Source organism: Tachysurus vachellii, chromosome 5 (genome assembly GCF_030014155.1).
Source record: "Tachysurus vachellii isolate PV-2020 chromosome 5, HZAU_Pvac_v1, whole genome shotgun sequence".
Classification (NCBI taxonomy): domain Eukaryota; kingdom Metazoa; phylum Chordata; class Actinopteri; order Siluriformes; family Bagridae; genus Tachysurus; species Tachysurus vachellii.
The window spans coordinates 20886908-20914553 of record NC_083464.1 but is presented as its reverse complement, the minus strand read 5'-3'; the positions used below and the strand labels follow the sequence as shown (position 1 = coordinate 20914553).

The following is a 27646-nucleotide window of genomic DNA, read 5'->3' as shown; positions in this document are numbered from 1 at the left end:
AACATATGGCATTGGAACGGCAACAAATGAGTAGACCACAAAGTGTTATTTGGAGGTTGAAAGATGATTCTGAGCTTAGGTTGGTGAAATGAATAGTGTGTCTATATACAAATGAGATCAGCACCTGTTCTGTTTGTGCAGAAATACTTTAATGTAGCTGAACTCTGGCCTCTCTGCAGGCTCCTCTGCCCAGCAACGCTGCATCAGGAGCCCCAACTCCTCACTGTGCACCTGTGTGTTAATAGCTGGCCTCAGGTATGGCCATTCACCCAGAGCCACACGATCCACTATTTCTGTATACATACATACAGAGAGAGTGAGAGTGAGCGAGAGAGAGAAAGAGAGAGAGAGAGAGGGAAAGAAAGAAAAATTTGTGGAGTTAGAGTAACCCTTTGAGAATATTTTGCTATGCTTTCACACTTAATTTAATCCAGGACTTGACATTGTGTTTATTAATCAAGTTTTTTAAATATTATTTTTCATTCCATTTTCTATCCTTTAAACCAAACTTTTTCATGCTGTGTTCACAGCCTGAATTGTTACTGTTAGATTTTTTATTAAAAGACTGAAATTCAGCTCTCTGTGTCCTCACAATTTTTTAGTGGTGTTATATTAGATTAGATATTAGATATATTGTTGCTTTCAGCCTCATGGAGGAATTTGGTACAACAAATTCATGTGCGAATAATAAGGAGCTCATGCAGAAACAATGGCTTCAAACACTCATTATTTGTGCTCCTTTGCTCCCTCTGTAATAGCACCTTACACATGATTTAATGTCTGGTAATAAATATATACATAAATGTGGATATCAGAGTCTTAGTGTGAATTTGTTGTACGTTACAACAATAAATTTTGAGCCTGATAGCATGAGTAGAGTGGCAAACTCAGGTAGGGCAAAAAGCCAAAAGCCAGATTTAGCACAGCCAACTAAACCTAATACTCTGTTTACTTTCAGTAACAGGGATCTTGACCTTTCAGTTTCACGATGACATTTTTAGAAACAAGATATTTTCTGAAACCCTTTATCATATAATGTCATCTCCCAGATGATCTTAAACCCTGTGTTTCTCATTAAAGCACAATAGTAGACTGCAAAATTACCACAATAGCCAAATAAAATACATAAACATAATAATATTTTAGTTGAACATTTACTGTTGAACATAACATCCCAGGTCCCCCTTTCACAGCTTGAGTTTCCTCATAAAACATGCCAGTACGTGTAATGGCTATTCAAATTGCCCCTTGTATGAATGAATATGTGAGTTTGTAATGTAATTTTCCCCAGGATCTACCTTAAGACAGAAATAAATTACAAAAGATGAATGTCAGGATATACTGTGCTAAAAATGTGATAGAAATTTAAAAACAACATATAGAGATGGAGGGTTCATATTGCAACACCTGACCAATCTTTTTTAAAACTTTCTTAAAGAAATTTTTTTTAAATTTCCAAAAACTGAAAACCTCAAAACATTACCTGGCATTACAAAAAACATAAACAATAAACATTCAACAATTATAATAATTATAATAAACCATTATAATAATTCTTCAGTGCTAAATATCTTTATATATGTTTCATTTAGTAATTTGATTACATATTTTACATTTAGTCACATTGCTTAGATGCTACATCAGAGTAACAATGTCATATCACAAAGATTAAGCAAATATTAAATTATAATTAATTTTTGCACAATCTGTACTGTTATGTACAACTAATGTATTGCAGAAAGGAAATAAACTGACATCCTCCCTCTCTATCATTAGATGGTAGGATAGTGATGAAGGAGTATATAGGAGGCTAATATATTTTAATGCTGTACTTGCATTTCTGAGTAAATCATGACCTCCCTTTATAGAAAGGAAGCAGTTGTTTACAATTAGTGAACATCCAGAGCCTATTCAAATGTCATTGACAGTAGAGACAGAGACATACAGTATGAGACACAGAAGATCTAAGAGAAAGGAATAAAGTCTTTAATCTGAGGTCAAGATGGAGTCAACTGTTCCTTTTGTACTGTGGATTACTAGCTGATAGAACTCTTAATCTTGACTGAATCTTACTGTAACTGCCCAGTCAAAATGTGACCCACCATCAATTGCAATGAAATGTGATCTGAGGAAAGACAAGTATGCTTTTGTTGTGTTCGAGCCAATAATCAAAAAGGTATTTTGTATTTGCACCCCCTAGTGTTAGAAAGTGTGATAATTGCAATTGGCAGAAAAAGACATGTTCAAAACAGTCGGTCCAAAAGATACTTATTCGCTAAGGTTTTTTGACATTTTAGAAATATACTGTACACATATTTCTCTCTCTCTCTCTCTCTCTCTCTGATGTTCTATTGATGCTCTAACTTACATTAGAGGTAAGTTATTATTATTATTATTATAGGGGTATTACATAAACCCCAACTTCTGGTTGGGGTTTTTGATACTTGATAGTGCTTACTGCTGCGGCTTTACGTGTACACCCTGGAAATCCGTTGCCACTTTGCAGCTTTGAACTGCTGTTGCAGCGGTTGGTTTTGCACTTAAGTCTCCATCATTGAACATTTGATGGCTGCAGTAAAAAGGGACTAAAGTTAAATCTATAATGAACATAGAAATTATGCTGACTTATAAGTTGCTTGAACGCTCCTATATACACCAACAAATTGTGGGTTGAGGCTGAGGCTTGTTTCATATGAGAAGCTGATTGAGGTAGTCACATGGTCATTAAATTTATATGGAAGAACCTATACTCTGCTCATCAACACTCCCACCCCAGCTGCGTCTATTTACTTAGCAGTTGTGGGCCTGAACAAGCCTGAGTATGGGGCACCACCGGGGTGGTTCACTTGTGAGCCATCTCTCTCTCATCAGTGGCATCATGGATAGAACCCACTATGCCCACTATCCTATGCAATGCTACTTCTCAAGTCAGTGCATCTCTGCACACCATTGCAAGTTTGCAGACCTACCAGGCTGTACCTGCTGAGGGAACTGGATAAGGGCAAGGGATTGGACCCTGATGCAGTGTTGGAACTCCACCAGGCCATAGACATACTGTAGCCCTCCGTTCTACCAAGCAGACGGCTGGTACTGTTGACCGTTCTATGGCTGCCATGGTTGTCACAGAGAGCCATCTATGGCTCAATCTAATGCAAGCCATTCCTGTCATATCAAGAGACTCAGCAGGCACAATCATCACAATCATTTCAGAGGTTTTTTCACACTGACGCGCACCAAACAAATCCCAATTCTGCAGCAGAAACTTCTCTCTTTCTTAAACAAAGGGCTATAGAATATGTTTATTCCTCTAAGAGAGAGTCAGGCTTTTACAGCTGATACATTCCAAGAAGGACAAAAGGGCTGTATCCAATTTTAGGTCTGCCATATTTTGAGGATGCATAGGTTCAAAATGCTGATGCTCAAACTCAATGTGTCACAAATCATATCAGAGAACTGGTTTGTCATGATAGATCAAGAGGATGCATACATTACATTGTGATTCAAACACAGGACGTTTTTCAGGTTCGATTCTGCGGGTGACTTTGACCCAGGGAGTGGCTCATAGTGTAACTGCTTGAGTTCCTTCAGGAGCACCTCTCCATGGGGTTAACCAACTTCAAGGTGTATGTAGCAGATTTTTACACTAGCCATAAGCCTATCCATGGTGCCTCCATGTAGGGGCACACTCAAGTCTCTTAGTCCCTCTGACTCTTTTTCTCTCTCTTACCCTCGGGACTCACAGAGCTCTCTGTGGTCCTGGAGATGTTATTACAATCCCGCTCTGAGCCCTTGCCATCAGTCTCTGAGAAGTTTCTGATCCTGAAAATGGCTTTCATATTGATTGTAACCTCCCTAAAAAGTACAGGGCCTTTTTGTAGCCTCCTAATGCTTGGCTCCTGCTTTGGTCAAGCTATTCTGGCCCCCATACCAGGCTAAATTCTGAAGGTTCCCTTAAAACCTATGTTCAAGTCCTGTGGGGCTGATCTGGGTCCGCCTGCACCCTATGCCAATTCAAATGGCCCTGTGGAACAGGTATTTCCCTTGTTTGGTGGCATTGGTATTGACATTGCCACAGTGTTGAAGTTCCCTCAAAAGAGAACATCTCAGTTTATGTATGTACAGTTCCCTCAAAAGGAAACAAGATGCTGCATCATTTGCCACATGTCGGATATGCCTGACATCTTCCTTAAGACAAATAAAATCTGTGGATATGTCATGTAGATGCCATTTATTGGTCTTGCTGATGTGTGCCCCTATGTCACCTGACCCCATTTTCATCCAATAAAATTGGTGTGTGTACACACATGCTTCAGACACCAGTATTGCTTGGGCATTCCCCATAGTGTCAAGTCATGATACAGTGTCTCGTTCCCTTCTCACGGAACCAGGTTAAATACATAACCTGAGACATTTATTTCCATTTTTAAACAATTCAGACTTTTGGATTCCACTATATATGGTTAAAACTTAGGATTTAGGGTCTATGTGGATGGTTTGACTTACCTTTAGGACTGAGTGTCTCTTCCTCTATGTAGAAGATGCCTTTGCGCAGTGCCACCTCCTGCAGGATGATGCCAAAGCTGTAGACATCTCCTTTCTGTGTGCCACCTGCAGGAGGGCTGCCCATCCTTAACAGTTCCGGAGCCATCCACAACTTTCCTACACCAATAATGGACACAAACAGATCATACTGCTGCTGTTAAAATTTCCCACAATTGATATGATATGAAATACATACCAGTGCACTGTATAATACAATAACAGCTAATTTTCAGGGAGTTGTACGGCAGATGCTCCCCATAATCCACTTAAATAAATTGATTTTAAAAATGCTATTATTTAACAAAGAAAAATTATCATTGTTTGAAATAATGATCAAATCAAATAATTACTTATTAGATCACCCCAACATTAATTGTTTTTATTACAGCATTTGCTGTTATGTTTTATTCCTTACTTAATTTTGCCCAATTCATATGAATAATATGAGAGATACAAATGAATTAACAACAATCTCCATCAATTAATAAATTCATTCATTCATTCATTTTCTACCGCTTATTACCTCGGGTCACGGGGAGCCTGTGCCTATCTCAGGCATCATCGGGCATCAAGGCAGGATACACCCTGGGCCAACCCATCACAGGGCACACACACTCATTCACTCACGCAATCACACACTACGGACAATTTTTCCAGAGATGCCAATCAACCTACCATGCATGTCTTTGGACCGGGGGAGGAAACCGGAGTACCCGGAGAAAACCCCCGAGGCACGGGGAGAACATGCAAACTCCACACATACAAGGAGGAGGTGGGAATCGAACCCCCAACCCTGGAGGTGTGAGGCGAACGTGCTAACCACTAAGCCACCGTGCCCCCCCAATTAATAAATTAATAAGGCAAAAAGGAATATTCCTTAACTGCAAGCCAGGCAACACCAGTCTTGTCTCTCACTCTACCAGTAGGCAACTGATAATACTGATATTGATATATTAGGTATTTTTAATCAGTATAAACAAATATATTATTTTACACTTTTGGGTTTCTGTGTGTATAACGATGGTTTAGCTGCTGGTCTATGCACCCCCTGTTGGGCAAAGAATTGACTCCTCTCTACATCAACATTAGTGTGAAGTTAAAATGGACAACACAATTAAAGATTTTTATGATAGCCAAACTCTATATACAATTGCCACAATAAAATTTAAATTTAAACCTAGAATTCTATGGGAGGGGGGGCAGGGTGGCTTAGTGGTTAGCACGTTCGCCTCACACCTCCAGGGTTGGGGGTTCGATTCCCGCCTCGTGTGTGTGGAGTTTGCATGTTCTCCCCGTGCCTCTGGGGTTTCCTCCCCCGGTCCAAAGACATGCATGGTACGTTGATTGGCATCTCTGGAAAATTGTCCGTAGTGTGTGATTGCGTGAGTGAATGAGAGTGTGTGTGTGTGCCCTGTGATGGGTTGGCACTCCGTCCAGGGTGTATCCTGCCTTGACGCCTGAGATAGGCACAGGCTCCCCGTGACCCGAGGTAGTTCGGATAAGCGGTAGAAGATGAATGAATGAATGAATGAAATTCTTCTCACTTACGTGCATAGTAGCAGTGAGCATCCTCGCTGTTGGATTCTGTCCTAAAGCTTGATAGCCCATAATCAGTAATTTTCAGCACAAAACGGTTATCCACCACACAGTTGGAGGACTTCAAATTACCATGGGATACAATCACACTGTTATGAAGGAAGGCCATTCCCTATAAAGAAAAAAAGGGAAGCTTGCTGAGCCCTACAGAAGGAGAATGAAGTGCCCATCTTCACTACATCTATTTATTTATTTATTTATTTATTTTTAAACATGAATGTACCTTTACAATGTCATTGATCAGAGAGTATTTAAACATCCAGTCGAGTGTAATGCTTTCGTTCTCCAGAATGTCCTAAACACAAACAAACATATTGCAAGGATGATTGTGTAAATAGAGGCTATTAACTTCAGCAGATATCCTGGAAAAATGAATCAGGTTTGAGCTCTTCACTAATGGAACGGTATAAAGCATCCTGTTCATTCAGGGAGAACATGTATTTTATAGTCAATTCAATAGAGATTCTGTAAATTACTGAGCACTATAGAGGACTATGGAATAGACTATGAGGACTATGTTTTATTTATGCTTTAAAATTGGCTTGATTTTCGGAATCATGAAATCAATGTAACTATATCAAAATTCTGTAAATGTAATATGTGACAAAAAATGTAATATGTGACATTATTAGCTTTCATAACTATTGATGTCCAGTAATAATAATAACAGCTTATGGCATGTGTTCTCTATTTCTGAGATACATAGTGACTCTACATAAGGAACACCTTTCTAACAGTATAACAGACACATCACTTATTAATTCTACTTTTGTTTATGTATTTATTATAAGTAACCCCTTATCCCTGTCTCTATTAAAATGCTTTAACATGACAAAATAAGGACATTTCTTTCTATAGTTGATGTTAAGCCTTCCCCTTTTAAAACAACCTTCATATTGTAAGACAGACGTCTGACACAATAATGACATTTGTGTTCTATAGCTAAAATAGCACAACCCTCCCCTTTAAAATGTCGCTATGACAGATATGTGACACAATAATGACATATTGTTCTATAGTTCTAAAGTAACAAAAACACCCACCCCATTTTTTTTTAATGACTCTATGATAAATATTTGATGTAATATTGCCATTTTGCCATATTAGCCTATAGCTAATGTAAGGTAAGAACTTTTTTAAAAATTACACTTTTGGACAAAAATGACACCATCTTGATGCAGAGGGGAGTTGATCTCTCGGCGAGTCAACACAAAGACCTCACGGAACTAGTGGACCAGTTTGCAGACATCTTCTCAACTGTGGCAGGTCGCACCCACGTTTCCCAGCGCAAGATCAAAACCCTTCCTGGGACGGTGGCATAACAACAGCCTTACATGGTCCCGGAAGCCCAACATCGAGCTACAGAGGACAAAATGGCCGAAATGCTGCAAGACCGCATCATTGAAGAGTCCACCAGCCCATAGTCCAGCCTCATAGTCAAAGTACCCAAGCCTGATGGGTTCCTCAACCAAGTGTCAGACAGCTCAACCAGGTGTCAGACAGCTACCACCTTCCCAGAGTGGATGACCTCTTGGAGAGTCTCGGATGGGCTCGGTAGATCTCGACCCTAGATCTAAGGAAAGGATATTGGTAGGTGTCACTGGCTCAAGAATGACTTCAGCAATGCCAGGAAGCACTGTCAGAACCAAGTTCTCCTGTTCGGCCTGCATGGGCCGCTGCTCGCCACCCTCCAGCTCCTGATGGAAATCATCCTATGCCCCAATCAACAATTTGGCAGTGTACATGGATGATGTAATAATTTCCTCCACCTGTTCAGACCACCTGTTCCACCTGGGGGAGGTCCTGGGTGCCCTCTAGAAAGCAGGACTTAAGTCTAACCCTTGCAAATGCCACCTGGGGCTGACCAAAGCACAGTACCTGGGGTGCTGCATCGAACATGGCCTCCTTAATCCTCAGGAGAAAAAAGTGGAAGTACCCCGTCCCACAATCAAAACAAAAATGTATGTGCTTTCTTAAGCTTGGCTGGGTACTATCAACGTTTTGTACCAAACTTCCTCATCTGTAGCCTTCCCCTTTCAGATCTAACTAATAAGGGCCAACCGGATCAGGTGCAGTGGACCAATGCCACAGAACAGGCCTTCTGCCACCTTAAAGCCATTGTCAACTGCCCAGTCCTGAGGAACTCCGACGTTGACCTCCCCTTCGTCGTCCATACCAACTCCTCGGACACCGGATTAGGGGATGTCCTGTCCCAGGACTTCGAATGGGAGGAGGACATGGTCCTGTACATGTTGTGGAAACTAACCCCTGCCAAGAAGAACTACGCCACTGTGGAACGATAAACACTTTTAATAAAGTGAGCCATAGAGGAACACTGATACTCCACCTTGGTCTCCGATCATGTCCCACTGTAGTGAATGGCATGCGCCAAGGACTTCAACACTTGGGTAACATGAAGGTTCCTCTCTTTGCAAGACGTCTAATTTCAGGTCGAGCACAGAGCCATGTCCCAACATGGAAACGTGGATTGAATTTCCCCTAGCTACACCCTGTTTGCTAGGAATGTCTTGGACTATTTCCTGCCTGGACACTTGGGGGACATTCTGGCAGGCTTTTTTTATCTGTGCCATGTGCATGTGTTTTGTTTTGATCATTATCCCTATTTATACCGATTGTTTTGCATCTGTTTTTTGCTGAGTACTGGTGTTTGTGTTTCAGTGTTCCTGTTTCCTTGTTTCTGTGTTTTTTGTTTCCAGTTTTCCCTAATAAACCCCCTTTTAGCACGAGTCACTACAATGTATAATTGTATGCATTATGTATGCATTATGTGTGTGTATGTATGTAAGTATATACATACATACACACACATGTATGTATATATAGTTCCTAGGTGTGAATGTACACTGGTCAGCTCTGCTTTTGTGTAATGTCTTGTATTGCTTGTTTTGTCTTGCCTTGTCTTTTGTATTGCACTGTTTGCACCAGGTTGCACATTTATGTGGCTAGGACTAACTTAAGTCCTTAGCTCTGTCTTTGTTCTATGTAGCACCATGGTCCTGGAGAAACGCTGTCTCATTTCACTGTATATATGGTTGAAATGACAATAAAAGCTTCTTGACTTGACTTGAATGTATGTGCAAATGTGGTGCCCAGTGATGAATTGATATATGCAGAGATACTGGGTGACATAACTAGTTGCATCTGTGATATACTGTAACTAAAGCATTTTTTTTCTTCTATCTGCTTCAGAGTTCCTTTATATGTAAGCACTCTGGGAGTTTTACTGGCAAAATTTATATGGGCTAATTCTTCAACTGGAGAATGGCAAAAAAAAAAAAGAAAACATAAATACAAAATTTAGTCATACTTGACTAAAAACCCCATAATCTTAAACTGTGGTCTGATTACTTTTATCTGGGAGAAGTTACTGTAGAACATGCACCACAAGCCTGTACCTGCAGACTGCCTCGCAAACAGTACTCTGTAACTATGCAGATGTTGGGAGGATCAATGCATGCCCCAATAAAGCGAGTTATATGATCATTCTGCACATCCCGCATCTGAAGAACAACATTAAAGAAAAAGAATAAAGAATAAAGAATTAAAGAGACAGAATTAAAGAAACTTTCAAAAAAGTTTATTATTATTATTATTATTATTATTATTATTATTATTATTATTATTATTATTATTGCTGTTGCTTTTTGTTGTTTGTTTCTTTACTTATTTTTTATAAAATGCACCTACAAGATATAACACAATTATAACACTTTAGCACTCGGTTTGACACTTAAGGTTTCTATGTAAACCTGAGAACTTCTCATTTAGAGAAGTCTAACCCATGTAGAAACACTGACTTATCAAAAAGAACCACTGAGGAACCTTTTTCTCTAAGAGACTACTCATCATTGAAACGTCTCCTTTTCCACTCACATGCTTCAGTTCAAACAGCACCTTTCTGGTGAGTTCGATGCGTTTGCGGTTGATAAATTTGATCGCCACAATGTTTCCCTGGAAATGTAACAAACATGTTGAGGATGAGCAGTGGAGTGAACTTTAACCCCAGCAGAGTACTGAAACAATATTCAAAAAGAGTTTATATGTGTGGGTGTCTGAGTATATACCTTAAAGTAGGCAGTCTTAGCAAACATCTGGAAGTTGCCATCAGCAGTCGGCAGAGAGCCATAGTTTGAGCCTCGCTTTGAGGTGGGGTGGGGGGGTGGGGGGGCAGGAGAAAGCAAGAAAGAGAGAACCTTACAGACAAACTTACAACCTTACAAGTGGTTTAATAAAAAACCTCTAATCACTCACAAGGGAGAGGGTCAGTTTGCTGCCTGCACTGTGCAGCACCTTCTCCAGATTACTCATGTGCAAATCCTCCCAGAAGATCCGCCAGAGTTGAGCAGCCAACTCCTTCTCCAATTTCAGCTTCCTATATGAGACAGAGAGAAACTGGTAAAGAAACAGTATGAAATCCATAAAAGTATACATTTTGAGCTAAATTAAAAAAACTAACAGGGCCTGTACAGAGCTAATATCCCTCACCTAATCCCACATTGACTTACCTATATATAAAGACAGTAACAGTAAAGATGATGACAAGGATGAAGAACACGCAAATTGACACCATGTGGTGCATTGAGATGGTTCCTGAAAAAACAAATGTGTGACAAAAACTTTCCTTAATAAATTAATATTAAATTAAATTATTAAATTAAATTGAACTCTAAAGAATGTAAAAGATATGTTAGCTAAGCACAAATCTGTGATAATGATGTACACTGAGGAGGAAAATTAATGAATTCTGACAATGTAATGAAAAGACTCATCACCATCACCATCAGTAAATGCTGCATATAGCTGGGAAAAGTACATTACTCACGTGCAATGCAAACAGGCTTATCATTCTTGAAACCACAGAAAGGCATGTCAGGGGGAACACTGCCTCCTGGCCAGTGGAAGGCCATACCAGGTAGTGTCTCCATCTGTTTCCTTGTACCATTATATACAGCAACAATCTAGACAAGAACCAAAAGGAATTAAATAATAAATAGAGAGCAGAAGACATGCTACCACCAATTGAGCCATACCAAGCTTATATACATCATAAATGCATTTAGAAAAAGTACTAATCTTTTAAACATCTTTTTATATGAAATTATTTTAGCTATATGAATTTACTTCACTTACATATTATAGTACTTAATTTCACAAAAGGCCCATAAAGCTAGGTACTAGCAATTCAACTAGAATACATTTAAAAGAAAATAGTTCATTTTTCTTAATTGCTTGGTTACATATTCTACAGAATTATAATCTTAAAAACTTTTTGCTCAACATCTAGATATCCCAAACACAATTGTTAACAATTATAACTCTTCTTTCAGCTGTTCCCTGTTTGGGGTCGCCACAGCGGATCACATGGTCTGCTTAATCACTTAAATTTGTTTATACCCTGTGCAATGACAATAAATTCTGATGGGTATTTTATTTGAAAACACTGAAACTCAAAATCAATTATTGGAAGATATGTTTTTGTTGGGAAATATTTTTAGGAAAAATAAAAATCTTGCTTGTTGATCTTGATCTTGCTTGCATAAGAATTCAACCCCTGTGCTATGGAAGCTGCCATAAACAGATGAACATACTTACCTTAACAATAACACAATTACTTTACCATTGGCATCCTTTGAAAAATTAAATATGCAATCACAATTTCTGGATAAATAACCCACTGTTAATGGATCACTGGTCAGGCTATTCATTTAAAGTAAAACGAAGACCAAATAGCATTCCACAGATGTTAGAGATAAAATAATAAAAAATTATAGAATAAGAAAAGGGTACAAATTAATATCCAAATGTATGGATATCCCAGTCAGCACAGTTGAATCAATAATTAGCAAGTGGAAGGTCAACCACACCAGCCAGTCACTGCCAACAAAAGGCTGTCCCTCAAAACTTAACATTTGAACAAAAAGGAGACTTGTCAGAGAAGCCACACAGAGTCCCACGATTACTTGAAGGAGTTACAAAGTTTAGCATCTACAAGCTGAAAAATGGTAAATCATATCAAGAGCACTGCATAATTCTGGCCAGTATGGGAGGGTGGCAAAAATGTAGCTGTTACTCAAAGATAAAGACCAAGATAGAGCTTTTTGTACATAACTCAAAGTGCTATGCGTAGTGCAAACCTCCCAATTCTTATGCCTCAAGACACACCATCTCTACAATGAAGTACTGTAGGTGGTGGCAGCATCATGCTGTGGTAATGCTTCTCATCAGCAGGGACCGGGATCTTGTTAGAATTGAATAAAGAATGGATGAAGCAAAATATAGAGAAATGCTACAACCTATACAAGAACCTGCTTCAGTCTGCTAGAAAACTTTCAGCAGGACAAAGGTCCAAAGCACAAGGCCAAAGGAACACTAAAGTAGCTTACAAACAAAAAGATAAATGTCCTAAAGTGGCCCAGTAAAACTCCTGATATCAGTTCTACTGAGGATCTGAGACAGTATTTGAAAATTGCAGGACACAGATTTAACCCATCCAATGTGAACAACCTGGGGGAAAATCTGATAAAAAGAATTGGCCAAAATCCCTTCATCACTGTGTGCAAAGCTAGTATATATGTTTCCCAAAAGACTTAAAGCAGTTATTGCAACAAAAGGTGTCTCGGCCAAATATTAATGCGTAGAGGTTGATATACTTACCCAAGCAAGATTCTTAAGTTTTTTATTTTTCCTAAAAAATATTTCCTAACAAAAACACAATGTCACCATCAAATAACTGATTTTTAGTTTCAGTGTTTTAAATAATATATCCATCAGAATGAAATTTGAGCATACCTGTTATAATTTAATAATATGAAAGAATATATATATATATATATATATACATAGTGTATATATATCTGATTTATACAATCCTGAACAAAATCTTAAGACCTGGGGTTGTACGACCAGGTTGTAAGAACTGCTTCAAAATGTCAAAAGAAGAAAGAGAAGCAATTTATTAAATTTTTTGAAAACTGCATTTAAACTCAAACAGGCTATTCATCAGAACTAAATGTGTCAAAAAATGACTCAGTAGTGAGTAGCCCCACCGTTCTTGTTACACCAATACACTAGTTTTGGCATGCTTGATGCAACTGTTTCCAGGATGCTGTTGGGAACGTTGCTCCATGTGGTGAAGATGGCTTCACAAAGGGAATCCACAGTCTGGAATGTACATCCGTTTTTGCAAACTTCCATTTGCCATCCATCCCCAAACATTCTCAAGGAGATTAAATCAGGGGATCATGCAGGGTGGTCCAGAAGTGCAATGTTATTGTCCTGAAAGAAGTCCTTCTTCAGACAGGTGTTGTGAATTGCATCGTTGTCCTGTTGAAAGACCCAGTCATTGCCACAAAGACAAGGGCCCTTGGTTAAGAGGGATGCCTGCTGCAGCATGTCCACATAGCCAGCCACCGTTTGACGCCCCTGCACATCCTGAGCTCCATTTTTCCATTGAAGGAAAAAGCACCCCAAATCATGATGGAGCCCCTTCCAAACATATCCTGTGGTATCTCCTTGTCATGCTAGTATCATTGAAAGCCATTAGGACCATCCAGGTTTAATTTTTTCTTGTCCAACTATATAACTCTCTTCCATCTTTCAATGCAAATTCCAAACGGGCAAGTTTGTGGTGTGGGAGGAGACGTGGATTTCAAGGATGTTTTTTGTTCTTTAAGCTCTTCGAAAATGCTGAAGATATCTTACGGTTATTGGGCTGCAGTTAGCATCAGTAGTGCTGTCTTACAGCATAAGTCTTACTGCGTCCAACCTCGGCAGCAATGGCAGCAATGGTTGAGAGAGCCAATGCTTGTGCAGCTCATCAATCCTGCCACATTAAAAAACAGAAAGCCTTTTTGCATTTGCCATCATCATGACAGTGTGACTGTCTGAAGGACAATGACATTAAATACATATTTTTAATAGATTTTAGCTTTTAAAGGCTATGGTCTTAAACTTTGATCAGCTAATGACCAACCTGTTTGAGTTTAAATGCAGTTTTTGATAAATTGCCTACTCTCAATTTTCTTCTTTTGGCATTTTGAAGAAGTACTTACAACCTGTTTACGATCCACCAGTGTGAAGTGTGAAGTATTCAATAAATATACAGTACTTGTAGGATCTTGTAGAACTCATGCTCTCTCTCACTCACACACACACACACACACACACACACCATAAAGTTGGGTCAGGGGGTGGGGGGTGGTCCCTACCTCAAAAATGCTGGAGTTGGTATCAGTCATGTCCCATAAAGCAAAGTCAGTCTCTCTGTCTCCTTTATCGTCGATCTGCACCAGTCCTGTCACACCTGCAGACACCAGAGTGCAAGGACATATAAGGACGTATAACACCTAGACTGTATTTACACAGCTTACAACTGAACTGGCTTTAAGCTGACTTTGATTTTAATTTGCCTCAGAGTAAAGCCAAAAACAAGCTCTGTAATGGCTTGCATTGCTTTATTGAAATATATTAAAATCACATTCTATATTTGAGTTTATTGATGGTACACAATTTGCAAAATCATAAATTATGTTCCATGGCTCTGGACCACTAAGCATCTAATGTGCAAATAAATCTAATGTTTTAGGAACAGACATGTCTACTGACAGCTAACTAAATCATTTAGATAGCTAGATTTTACAGAAATAAATTCATTATTTCATACGTTGCATTTATCAAGTAAGACACCTGAGACCAAATATTTCTCTTCATTAATGAGCTTTCTCAGTTTAGTGCATAGGAATCAATTTTTCAATTATTAAAAAACATCTTAGGATTACACGTTTTGTTTTGTTTTTAAGTTAGTCCACTGCACATGTGTGTTTGTGCATACACCAAAGTTATTAAATATAACAAAGTGCCCTCCCTGTGCAGTCTGTGCATGCTGTACGTGAAATACTAGGCCATATGAAGAAGCCATGGGGCAGACTTCTCATTTCTTGCTCGATTGGCCTTGGCACTGTTAAGTTGTATCACTTGGCAGAAGACAGATGCTCAGGGGAAGCCAGTACTGACATTTAAACAGATATGAGGAGCTTAACCATTATCGACTTGGAAATGTCAAAGCCATAGAGGAAAGGGAAAAAAAATGAATGACAGAAAGAAGGGCAAGACCAAAAAGTGACATAAAACACTTGAACAAGTTAGAGGAGATGTGGATTAAGATATTTTTATTTGGGGTACTATGCACAAATATCCTCACACTCTAACATATTCTCCTCTGGTAATTGGTGAACATTGCATGTAGCACAGTATGAAATGAATGTTGAGTAAAATAACAAAGGGATAATCGTTGAAGGGGGACACATTTTGTTAACATGGGGCTGTGTTGTTGCATAATCTGCTGGTTAATGCCTGTGCTAAAATTGTGATAAATCCACTGGTGCTGTCATGTCTAAACCCAGGGGTGGGGAAAGGGAGGGGTGCGCTGTATCCAGTTTCCACCTGCACTGTCACAAATATACCATAATGTGGATATCATGTTCCATATTATTTAACAATATTAAGATTATTAAATGATAATATTGTCTAATAATTACTTTAATGTACCAAAAAGAATTAACCAGATCTACCTGTCTGCTGATCATATAAACAATAGTATACAGTACAGATCTACAACTGAGTGTAAAAGATTTGCACACAAAAATAATAAAGATTACAGAGTAATTTGCCTGTATTTATCTCATTGTGATAAATATTGCATGTTTCACCAGTTGCCTATATAATGACCTCCAAACCCCATTGAATCTGCCAAACTGATTTTGTATATTTTCTGTACATTTCAAGTTATTGTATTCTTCTTGATCCTTTCGGTTAATTTTGCCTTATATTTTGGATTGCAGCATAGTTGCAGGCTACAGTCACCTTTCTTTCATAACCATATTGGAATACCTAATTAATTGAAAATAAACAGAAGTTCTCTTTTCATTCAGATATCTTGGGAAAGGCAAACTTTTTCCCTCAATTGTATTTTAGTGCAGATTTATGATTTGTAGCTTATGAGATGTGAGTATTTTGTGTTTGAAAAACATCCTGCACTAAAGTTCACCCTAGAAATAATGTTTTTCTATGAAATACAGTATAGATAAAGGCAGAAATCAAAAAATTACACCTGAATGACAGAAATAGCACTTGATACGGAAAAGAGGTGCTGCTGCTACCTAAGGTGGGAAGCTTTTCTTTTCATTTGTAACCTTTTCCAGTAAAAACTTGCTTAGTCATCCTTCAGAATGCAAATATCATAGACACATGTTAGTGGATACTTTTAAAGATCGACAACTGTTTCAGTGTCTACAACTGACAGAAGAAACATTGATACATGACAGCACACATACACACACATTTATTTATATCCATAAATCATATTAGTAATTCTGGACATAATTAATAGTGATACAAAAAACATCATAACATACATCTTACAGTTAAATCATGGACTGTATAATGCTTATCCAGTGCATGGCCACTCACTTGGCTTTTTTGCAGTTTTTTGCAGTCTTTATGAAGCATATCTCATTCGTTAGTGTTTGTTTGTTATTCACACACGTAATCACTTCAAAATGTCCAAATCAATGTTGATTGAATTATGTTACATGTTTTAGATTCTCAGTGGTCTGGTGTCCAACAGTGTACTTCAGCATTAATTCAGTAATTCCTTATAAAAATAATAAAAAATATGTTGTTTTGGTTCACATACGTAGTAGTTCTCAAAGTGGGGTCTAGGAACCTCCACAGTTTGATGTAATACACAATGTCACATTGAAAAAAGCATTTGCATGTAGTTCATGTCTCTAAATGGTGCTACATGTTTCTTAAAATGAAAATAAACAGACTTGATTTTTCAACCTGCACCCTTCTTTAAACACAAGCATTTTCCCTAAAGGCCAAAAAAATCAGGCTTAGAATATGCCTGCTTACAATGGTTTTAAAGTAATAGGAGGTAATATAAAAAGCAAAAGAGAATGAAAAAAAACAATAAATTAAAAACTATTTTGGCAATAATTAATAGAACACAGAATCAAACATAAAATAAAACACAGAATCTATGTCTAATATAATGCAAATATCTGTTTTCTAGTTATTGAATTAAAACAATAAATGGCAATGTTTTGTTAATTTAGTGTGACTGAAGGTGACTGCTACACTTATCACTCCCTTTAATTAAATTCATATGTTTATCCTTTAAAAGAATGAAAAAGATTCAGTCCTCAGGATAAGCAATGTCTCTCTGTTTCAGAGTCTCCTACAAAATATTTTACTGCATTTAAAACAGACCATCGTAATAATGTATTTAATATTAGCCACAGCAAGCTTCTCTCAGCAAGCTGGTTATTTCTACTACTAGAAAAGTATATATACAATTCATTTATCTGTTTAAACCAAATGATTGTTTACATTTAGCATTTGGTATTAGTACAATATGAAATTATGGCCTTTATTTTGCTCTAAATCTGGCAAACATACAGAGCTCGGCTGTTGTGTGTTGTGACTTGCATGGTTATCTGGTGAATTATTGAGCCTCGTTTACAGCACAAATGAGAAATAGAAACAATAACCAACAATAAAGCTATCTATTTCATCTTTGCTGTATGTAACATCAGAAGATGTAATTTCCCCTCTGTGTTTTATTAAACATGTCTGAATAGAAAGCATAACTATCAGAAAGAAAATACAGATCTGATGGTGATATATGCATCTGATTACTTGTACCTAAATTACTTGGCTTGGATTTTGCAACAAGAAAAAAGATGAAAGGAAAGATAAAGGTGTTGTATCCATTCTTTATCTCTGTTGTATTATTGTGGTTTTTTATAAGAAGAATGAAGTGTATAAAAGGTGGCTCTCATGCAATTGATAACAATACAAACAACTGTTAGACATAAGATTTCACTACAGTTTAGTAAGAATATCTGTTAATACTGGATATTAGGCAATATGTGAAATACTTGCAATATGTGAAATTTTGAGGAATTTTCATTAATAACTATAGTGCAACTAGTAAAACAGTACCAGAAGCTAGCTCTTGGTTAAGAAAATATCTTATATAATTACATTATGTAATTTATTGAGAAGAAACTGATGTGGCAATGGTCAATGGAAAACAAAATCATCAACCCATTGAGGGCTGCATTCAAAATCACAACAAAGATCAAAATTGAAATTACTTGCTTATCCAACTTTCATGCTTCTTATGAATTTCATGCTCCTTATGAGATAGCAAATGGGGCCCTGGTGGATCACCTTCCAGACCTGGATCAGGGCATCAGTGAGCTCCTAAATAAACTGTGTTACTTGGCAGCTCCAATACATAACGTCTCAGTTGAATTCAGGTCTTAGGAATAGGAGGGCAATTAAATGCCACTGCCACATGAGTCTGGGCTAGCCATGCACCAGGTCATTTTGTAGGTCAGTGCTCCTGTTTCAACATGCATGAAGGGGCAGACAGTGCTAGGCTGTTATTTTCCACAGCCCTGTCCTATGCTCCTGCTGAAACTATGCTGGGAGACACACCAAACCTCCTTGCAAAACAATATTTGGATGTGACATCCTCGAAGAGCTGGATTACTGTGCAACCTGATTGGGTTGTAGGTACTTCCTCATGCTATAAGTAGTGACAATGACAAAAATCAGTCAGAAAGAATATGGAGAGAGCAATTCTCTTTGGCCACCAACTGCAAAACCATTCCATTTTTGTCTTGCTGATGCCTCTCAAGTGCACCTGTTGTCTCTTTCAAGGCAGGTAAACTAATTTAAAATCACTTGATTGATATCCCTGAAGTTGAATTGATTTGGTGTTATTCTGTGATGATTCTGACATGCTCCTTTAATCTTTTGAGCAGTGTATATTTTATTTTTAATCTCAAGACAAATAAGCTTATAAATAAGTTTGACTTGACTTTTAAAAGATATGATGGGGAAATTAAAATGTTAAATTATAGAGCATAATTTAGTATAATATACCTACATATGTGTCAGTTGTAGTGTCATTGTGACAGGAATCAAAAGGAATGACACAAAAGGAATCAAAAGGAATGGTAGCACTGTGGTATGTAGTGTTACTGTGGTTAAGTTCTGACTTCAGTCAACCATCAAGTACACCTCTCTTTTTATCAAGTACATAATGGCTAAGATTCACAAAGACACAACAAGGAAGTCATCATCGAATGAAAAAAATGAGAGCAGATCCTGACAAAGCGATTCATGTAAGGAAGACTAAGACAGAGATAGAAACATGCATTGATAGGGATAAGTAGGGAAGCAGACAGAAAGCAATGTTTCAAGGAGACACTTCAAAAGATTCAGAACTAAGCTATACATGTTATATTTTCTACTCTCTGCTATGCCTTTCAAGTCAAAGAAACAATTTATGGAAACACACTAAATATATAGATCGATTTGTAGATTTTATACAGAACAAAAATGAAGAAAGCCATTCAGAAAGAATCTAAAAGATATATGGTAGGCAAGTGGCCTTTTATAGTCTCAAAATAAGCTAAAATAAGCACCTTGACAATGAGAGATGTAAGACAGCCACAAAGAGGGGAAGAGAAAAGCAAAATAGCTTTGATGCTTGACAGGTCTCATTTATGTCATGTAATTTGCTCTAGAGATGTGTTTAGATGGGTGAACAAAAAGATGATAATGCCATAGATTCAAACCAATATTGCGTCTAACCATATCACAGTGGTTACACAGATTAGAATTATGTAATTCATAATATGATCACTGATGCTTGAATTTTTAAATACTACTTGAGGAAACCAAAAAATAAGTAAGATCATTTGTATAAAAATGCATAAACCTGAAAACCATAATTATACATTCAGAATAACAAAATAAGTGATACTAAATTTAACACAGATCAGAAGGCTGTTTAATTCCAAAGAATACCACAACATATTACTATTATTTATTTATGCTTTCTACTACTTAGCCTTTTTTTTACATCTGAAAATGAGAAATAAACACTTCACAAACACTATCAAATCTAAGCTAATTGTTGACTAATGTTAAAACTGACCCAGTGAATTTTGTGAGTGAACAGATTTCAACAGGAATCCTACAGTTATCATGGAGTGGCTTACCATAGTATGTTCGGTTCCACATTCTTTTGGTGATGCTTTCTCTTGACAGTTGGCCTTGACTCTCTGCTAAACTCTCATTCAGTGCATGAGCATACAGCATTAGACCATCATAGAAGCCTCCAGGTATTATGTTCATCTACAAAAAAAATTATAGTTCAATGTCATCTCAAATCAAATGTAAAAAATATTAAATAGGCATTGTTCTCATTATATCATAAAGATATGTACTAAAGATACATAGTTACAGAACTGTGCAAAAGTGTTTGCAGGTGTGACTAAATGCTGTAAAGTAAGAATGCTTTCTTAATAAAGTCAATATTTGGTGCAACTAATCAGGCATATCCTTGATCCTCAACTCCATTTGTATAAATGCAGCCCCAAACTTGCAAAGAACCTCCACCAGGCTTTATTATTGCCTACAGACAAATTGTAGCACTCTCCAGCCCTTCTGTAAACAGCCTGCATCCTATTACAGCTAAATATTTAAAATTTTGATGCACTAATCCAGAGAGTCTGCTGCCATTTTTATGCATTCCAGTTCCTATGTTTTTGAGCATAGTCGCTTAATTTTGCTTTCATATCAGAAATATGGTTGCAGTTTTCCCATGAAGACAACTTATGGCCAGACTTCTCTGGAGAGTAGGTGGACATACAGTACCTAGTTGCAGTAGTTTCTGCCAGTTCTTTGCTGATGGCACTGATGGACATCTTACGATGTTGGGGGGAAGTAAACATGATCCTTAATACTGCCCGTTTCTTTGTACTTCTAAAAATAGCTTGAACAGCACATCTTGAAAGCCCAGTCTGCCTTGAAATCTTTGCCTGGGAGAGACCTTGCTGATGCATTATAACTACCTTGTGTCTGGTTGATGTGCACAGTGTTGCCAAGGTGTATGTCCTGTGACATGAACCTGTCTTCCACAAGCTTAATTTATTAGCAGAGTTTGGCTGTTCCTAAGCCAGGATTAAGCTTCCTTCACAGCGGCTTCTGTTTCAGTTAATGACTGTGTTTCAACCTACATATGGAAGCACCTGCTTGGTATAACTGGTTAAACATACACTGACTCTGATCCTACAAAATACCTGACTTTGTGCAAGTGTAAGAAGTAATACTAATTTAAGCCAAAGTGTAGTCACACCAAATGTTCATTTGATTTAACTTTCTTCAGTTCGCTCATTTTTCATTTTGTAAATTGGGGAAGCTGTCATGGTGTTCAGCTTCAGTAATAAAGCCATGTAACCATTTGTAACCTTTTGTTTTTGTTCTCTTTTTAGTGAGTTCAGATTTTAAAGAAACGTCCAGAAGACTCCAGAGAAACTAAACCTTGCCACATATGAATATTTGAATGTACAGTGACCTGTTCCAGTGACTCCCATTTGACTAGTTTTCCCAGCCGCATACCACGGTTGTGATGTGGATGCACACATACACACCATTAGCATGTTGGCTTTTTGCACAGGCATATGAAAAGACAGCAAACTTTGCAACTGTACTAATAAGTGATGATTTTAAAAACATTTTGATTATGTCAATATACTGTAAATATATACTGAGGCAAAATTGTGTTTATTAAAGATTTCATTATTAAAGTCAAGGAAACTGGATGGAACAGATATCCGCAAGCTGTTTTTTAGATGTTTATTAATATGTGCATGAAATTGCCATTCCACATAATCCCCCTTTGTTTTTAAAATGTCTATCCATCTACCCACCCATCCTTTTATCTACAGTGTAGCTGTCTAATCTACCCATCAATCACCCAAAAAGCATTTAAGACAAATAAAAAAAGCAAAATATAAACTTTTCTCTTTACAGCTGTAAATGATGGAAAAAGGTGGAACTAAGTATAAAAAGAATAAAAGCACAGGTCAAACTCTGTTAGCACAGGGCTAAAGGCTAAACTTTCAGTGCATGAGGAAATAATCATAACTCAAAAGCAGAGATGGTTGATATTGCTCTGCCAAAAGTAGGGACTATTGATTGAATATTTAAGCATACATATAAAGATATGCTCAGCTGTTCTGCAGGTCCTTGCATTTTTAAGAGAAAATGAATAAAGCCATTAGCACTTAGTCTCATACATACATAATAAATAGAATTATAAGTCATTTAAAATGTCACAGCCTTTCTCATATTTGTCAGCATGATGAGTCATGCTTGATTACCCTCACTCTCATTTGCTCACTTTTAGTTTCTGGTTATGAAAGATCCTGAGTTTACACTGGGAACACAGTGACACACAGCAGGAATAACGTGTCAAAGATTTTGGACCTTCACTGAGATGAGGCCAACCATGTGAGGATCCTAAGACATCTAGAGATTTACCAGCTCCAGTTGGACTCTGCTTCATGAAATATTCGGACATACTAAGAGGAGATGCCAACTACATGTGGTCTTTGAGGGCAACGCCCTGATGTATCCTCATCAATACAACATTTGTTTGACTCAATATTTATAATCACACCCTCCAGTGTCACCAAATGAGGATGGGTTCAACTTTGAGTCTGGTTCCTTTCAAGGTTTCTTCCTTTACTATCCGAGCAAGTTTTTCTTTGCTACAGTCACCTCAGTCACCTCAGGCATGTTCATTTAAGATAAATACAAACACATTTCAATATATCTAATATTAATCTTGAATTTTTTTATTATATTATTCTTTATATTAACTTTTTGTTTCATGTTAATATTCCGTAAATCTGCTTTGAGACGATGTCCATTGTTAAAAGCGCTATACTAATAAATCTGAATTTGAATACATCTGGGATGGGACACTAGTATATTGCAAGGCACCATACACACACAATCACAAACTCATTAATAGATAGAGGCAAGTTACTATTGCCAGTCCACATACTGGTATGCTTTTGAGAGATGGGAGGAAACCAGAGAATGTGTAGGAAACCCACACAGACAAAAGACACAAGTTCTATCATATCCTAGCTTTCATAACCTACCAGAGAGTCCTCCACTGTAAAGTTGAACAACTTCTTTGCATTTACTTTCAGATCAGTGACAAAGTCTTTATACTCTGGATTCTGTGGCTCTCTGTACGTCAGGATTTTCACACTCTGAAAAAGAAACATTAGAGACCCTGATAAAACACTGTCACATGTAAGATTTTTTTGTTAAGTTTGTGATTTTCAAAAAGTTGTTTTTTTTTTCAAAATATTTTCATCCTCAAAACATCTGTTGTAAACAATTTGGTGGCAGGAATTCAGCAGACATATGAACAGGAGGAATGCATGCTATATTAATCCTTATTAATCCATAGTTTCCCCCATTTTATGGCCATAGCTTTCTGTGTTTCAGCTAGAAGAATGATTTTTTGGGACAAACCTTTATACGTACAACATGTACTTTGGAAAGAGGATTTAAGATTTTTCACCAGGTCTATAATTTTATGTATTCAACTTTTACAGCCATTAAATTAAACTTATTAAAATATATCAGATTAATATTTTTTCAATTTTTTTTGAGAAATGAGAAACATTGTCTCATTTCACTGTGTACTGCAACATCTACTGTATATATGGTTGAAATGTCAATAAAAGCTTCTTGACTTTGCATAAATCTGTTAATCAACCTTAGTTCTAATCAAAACGATTACTTTTTTTTTTACTTTTTGTCACTAATTTACATAAAAATATGCACAAAATAGCTTATTTTTTATATAAAAATAGAACTGGATTTTTTTTACTTTTATCACAGTCTTGGATATATCAAAGATTACTAACAACATTGGCTTTTATGCATTGTTTATTTTTGTGCATTGTGTATTTTCAGGCTTTTTACACTGAGTTTTATAGAGGAAATCAGCATACTATAGTATGTGTGTATTCAGGATTGCTGGAAAGCCTGAATACACATGCTCACACACAAACATGCATGCATGCACACACACACACACACACACAAAACCACATTTGGTTTGTAAAATAATTAAATTTTTCTTCTGATCTTAATCTATCTTTCTCCTCTCTTTGTCACCTGTTGATATGTTTTTATCTTAATATTTTTTTTTATTTAATCTTAATAAAAACATATTAACATGTTTTAATTCTGTGCAGGCACATTGTACTGTATCTCCCCTATGATGTTTCTCCTCAAGCTTACTTGGTATGCTTCTCTTGCAATGTCATCATCAGCGTCTCCTCTGGCCCAAGGTCGGGCAGGTTGTGATGCCACAGTCCTTCCAAAAACATCAATGTAAATGAAGGCAAATTCCTCTTGAGGAAGATTTGCCTTACGAAAGTTCACCATTAGTTGGCGAAAGATATCCGGAGTACAGCATACAAACACCACTACAAAAAAATGGATAGAATACAGATTATTAAACACAAAATATTGTCAGCAATTATGGATTTGTAACATATTCCCAATCTTTCCAAAAAAAGTTCCATCAGGTCCATCAGATTGTAAGGGCATCTCCAATGGACAGCGTGCTTCGGGACACTGCACACATTTTTATTTGGATACAGGTCTGGGCTCTGGTTAGGTCTTACAATAACTTTCCCTTGGATAAGCAATCCTGTTCTCTATCTGAATATATGCTTTGGGGTTTTATCTTGCTAAAAGATGAAAGTCCTTTTCATCATCATCTTACAAACATTTGTAGCTAGTCATATTTGTAGCAAGTCATAATTCCCTCCAACTTGATTAAAGCACCAGTTATGGTTAAAGAAAAGTTGCCCTAAAGCATGATGGTGCCACCACCATATACTATATAGGGTGTGTTAGTGATGTGCTTTTTTTTTTAAACAAACAAAACTTTTGGAGTTTATAATTATATCTTTTAGAATTGGTCCCATTAGCCTATATCAGATTTTGGCACATGATTTGGGGTGATATAATTAAGATGTTTTTGTGAGAAAGGGTTTCCGGCTAGCCACCCTACCCTATAGCCCAGACATGTAAAGAAAATGAGAGATTGTTGTCACATGCAGAGAGTAATTAGTATTTGTCTGATATTGCTGAAGCTCCTTAAACCTTGCTGTAGGTTAAACCTTGCAAGCAGCCCTTTTAAAAAATATATTTTGGGGGGACATCCTGTTCTTTGTGAGCTGATTGTGTTGCTCCATTTTCTGCATTTGTTGATGATGGCTTTTACAGTGTTCCATGCTACACCTAATGTTTAGAATTATTTATACCTCTCTCCTGATTGATAACTTGCATGGATAACTATCTTAACATTTGAGACACCATGTATGATTTGAAAGCTCATTGTGGATCAGAGCTTCAGAAGATAACCAAAAAGATAATCCTATTGAAAAAGCTACAATGTTAAGGCTACTGAGAATAATTTAATTGAAGACAGCTACAGATTATCAGCAAATTGAAAGTGATTGGTTCATTTAAAACACGGCCACACCACAATAATAGAAGGGTGTGCACACCTATGCAACAAGGTTATTGTCATTTTTAATTTTTTTATTTTTCCCTAAAATGTTTCGGATTGGTAATTACTTTTTATATGTTGTAATTTCATATTGAGGGTGAAAAGTTCTGACTTGATTTATCTTGGTTTATTTTTTCCAACAGGAGTGCTTAAACATTTTATATGCATTGGAGATGGTACCTATTTGGCCCAATTTCCTAGCACTGCCTGACTGTTCAATAAACTAATGAGATTACCTCAGCAAAGAGCAAGAAAAATATGTTATCTTAACAATATTATGTTGGAATCTGTGGTCTGTGTGTCTGCATGAATGTGTGCATGCCCAAGAGTAACATGAATTTGTGCGTCAAAGAAAAAATCGCTTCTGATGATTAGCTTGTCATTTATTTCAGGCTGTACTGCTGATCTATTAACATGCACTATTTACACACAAAAGATGAAAGCAGAAGACCAAATATCCCCTTGTGCCTAAATTATGTGTACGGATAAAATGTTTAGATTTGAACAGCACAGAAATGATTCCTGACCTCTAATATTTGTGATATTATTCAGAGATCTAAACTGCTCCTAGATTATTGCCTGTTTTTCTTTTAAAGAAAGAAAGAAAGAAAGAAAGAAAGAAAGAAAGAAAGAAAGAAAGAAAGAATAATAAACTTTCAAGTGAGCTGTACCATTATCTCAAAATGTTTTGCTCAGCACCACAGCTGAAACAGTTGATTCAAGACACAACCATATCTAAAGCAGTTAGCAGCAAACAATAAAAATGACTCTATGATTTTTTTTTAAGAATAATGAATGAATGAGAATTCTCTCTCTGTCTCACACACTGTCTCACACACTGTCTCACATACTGTCTCACACACTGTCTCACACAAAAACACTGACAGCTGGCAAAATGAAAATAGAAACAGACTTATTAGACCTACATGTCAATTTTATACCTAATAAAAAGCAAATGAGTAATAGCAAAGCAATGTTCAACCCCTTTCAGTAATCTAGCAAAGATTTCCTGGAAACTGAGTCAATTAGTGTACTAAAGCTTTTAGAAACCAAACTAAAAAGCACGCAGCAAGCTACTGTAAGTATGCTTCTTAAAGCTTTCAACAAGAAGCAAATAATAAAAACATGACATAAAGAAGCAAATGACAGACACATCTTAAGCTTATATCAATACTACTACTATTATAACTACTTCTACTACTACTACCAAATCACCTGGAAAGGAATCTCACCTAGTCACGCAATACAAGGTCTATCACCAAGAAAGCCCAGCAGTGCCTCTGCTTTCTATGATGGCTGAGGAAAGCCCATCTCCCACCCTTCATCCTGACGATGTTCTACAGAGAGACTATTGTAGCATCCTGAGCAGCCGCATCACTGCCTATTTTTGGAATTGTACTATCTCGGACCACAAAATGTGGAGGGAAGAGAAAGTGAGGACAGCTAAGATGATCATCAGAATTCATCACAGACAAGCCAACAGCAATGTGGATGAACCAACACATTCCTCAAAAACACACTTTTCATCTGCATCCTCCTGCTGTCTGAAAAAAGGTACAGAAGCTTTTCAATTTTTATACATTTAAAAATTGTATATATATTTATATATTATTCTCATACTCTCAAACTCCACCACGCACACATGCACCTTTTTGCCCAGACACAACTCATTAACTTCTCCACTAACAAGTGTTCCAGAGTCTGAACAGTCTGATGCTATTTTCACACTCACATTAGCAAATCACATGCTCACTTGGAGCTTAGGTGCAGTGTGTCTTGATTGCTATTTTGTCACTTGTACCACTGTCCAGTTATTTTAGTTTCTGATACGACAAGGCAGTGGCCAGATTGTATACCTACACTGTAATATTTATTCACATGACTGTTATCTCTGTATAAAGTGTTATTTTAGATTTCAGTTAAACCCAAAAAGACCTTAGCACTTCTTTCTGTTATTACGTAACACCAAATGCATTGACTTGAGCTTAAATGCAGTTATGCACTCAAACT

General features: G+C 37.1%; 1 protein-coding gene across 2 annotated transcripts in view; it reads right to left on the bottom strand.

Annotated features, from left to right (window-relative positions):
• npr1b (natriuretic peptide receptor 1b) overlaps positions 1-27646 on the bottom strand; it is a 40834-nt gene that overhangs the window by 6027 nt on the left and 7161 nt on the right. For both annotated transcript variants that reach the window (XM_060870376.1, XM_060870377.1), the window contains exons 3-16: positions 24355-24542; positions 23196-23309; positions 20241-20376; positions 14367-14461; positions 10982-11117; positions 10665-10749; positions 10411-10531; positions 10224-10298; positions 10033-10110; positions 9555-9659; positions 6362-6433; positions 6091-6250; positions 4504-4659; positions 125-293 (exon numbers count right to left, since the gene is read on the bottom strand). In XM_060870376.1, the coding sequence (XP_060726359.1) occupies positions 125-293; positions 4504-4659; positions 6091-6250; positions 6362-6433; positions 9555-9659; positions 10033-10110; positions 10224-10298; positions 10411-10531; positions 10665-10749; positions 10982-11117; positions 14367-14461; positions 20241-20376; positions 23196-23309; positions 24355-24542 (1690 nt within the window). The remainder of the gene's footprint in view (positions 1-124; positions 294-4503; positions 4660-6090; positions 6251-6361; positions 6434-9554; positions 9660-10032; positions 10111-10223; positions 10299-10410; positions 10532-10664; positions 10750-10981; positions 11118-14366; positions 14462-20240; positions 20377-23195; positions 23310-24354; positions 24543-27646) is intronic.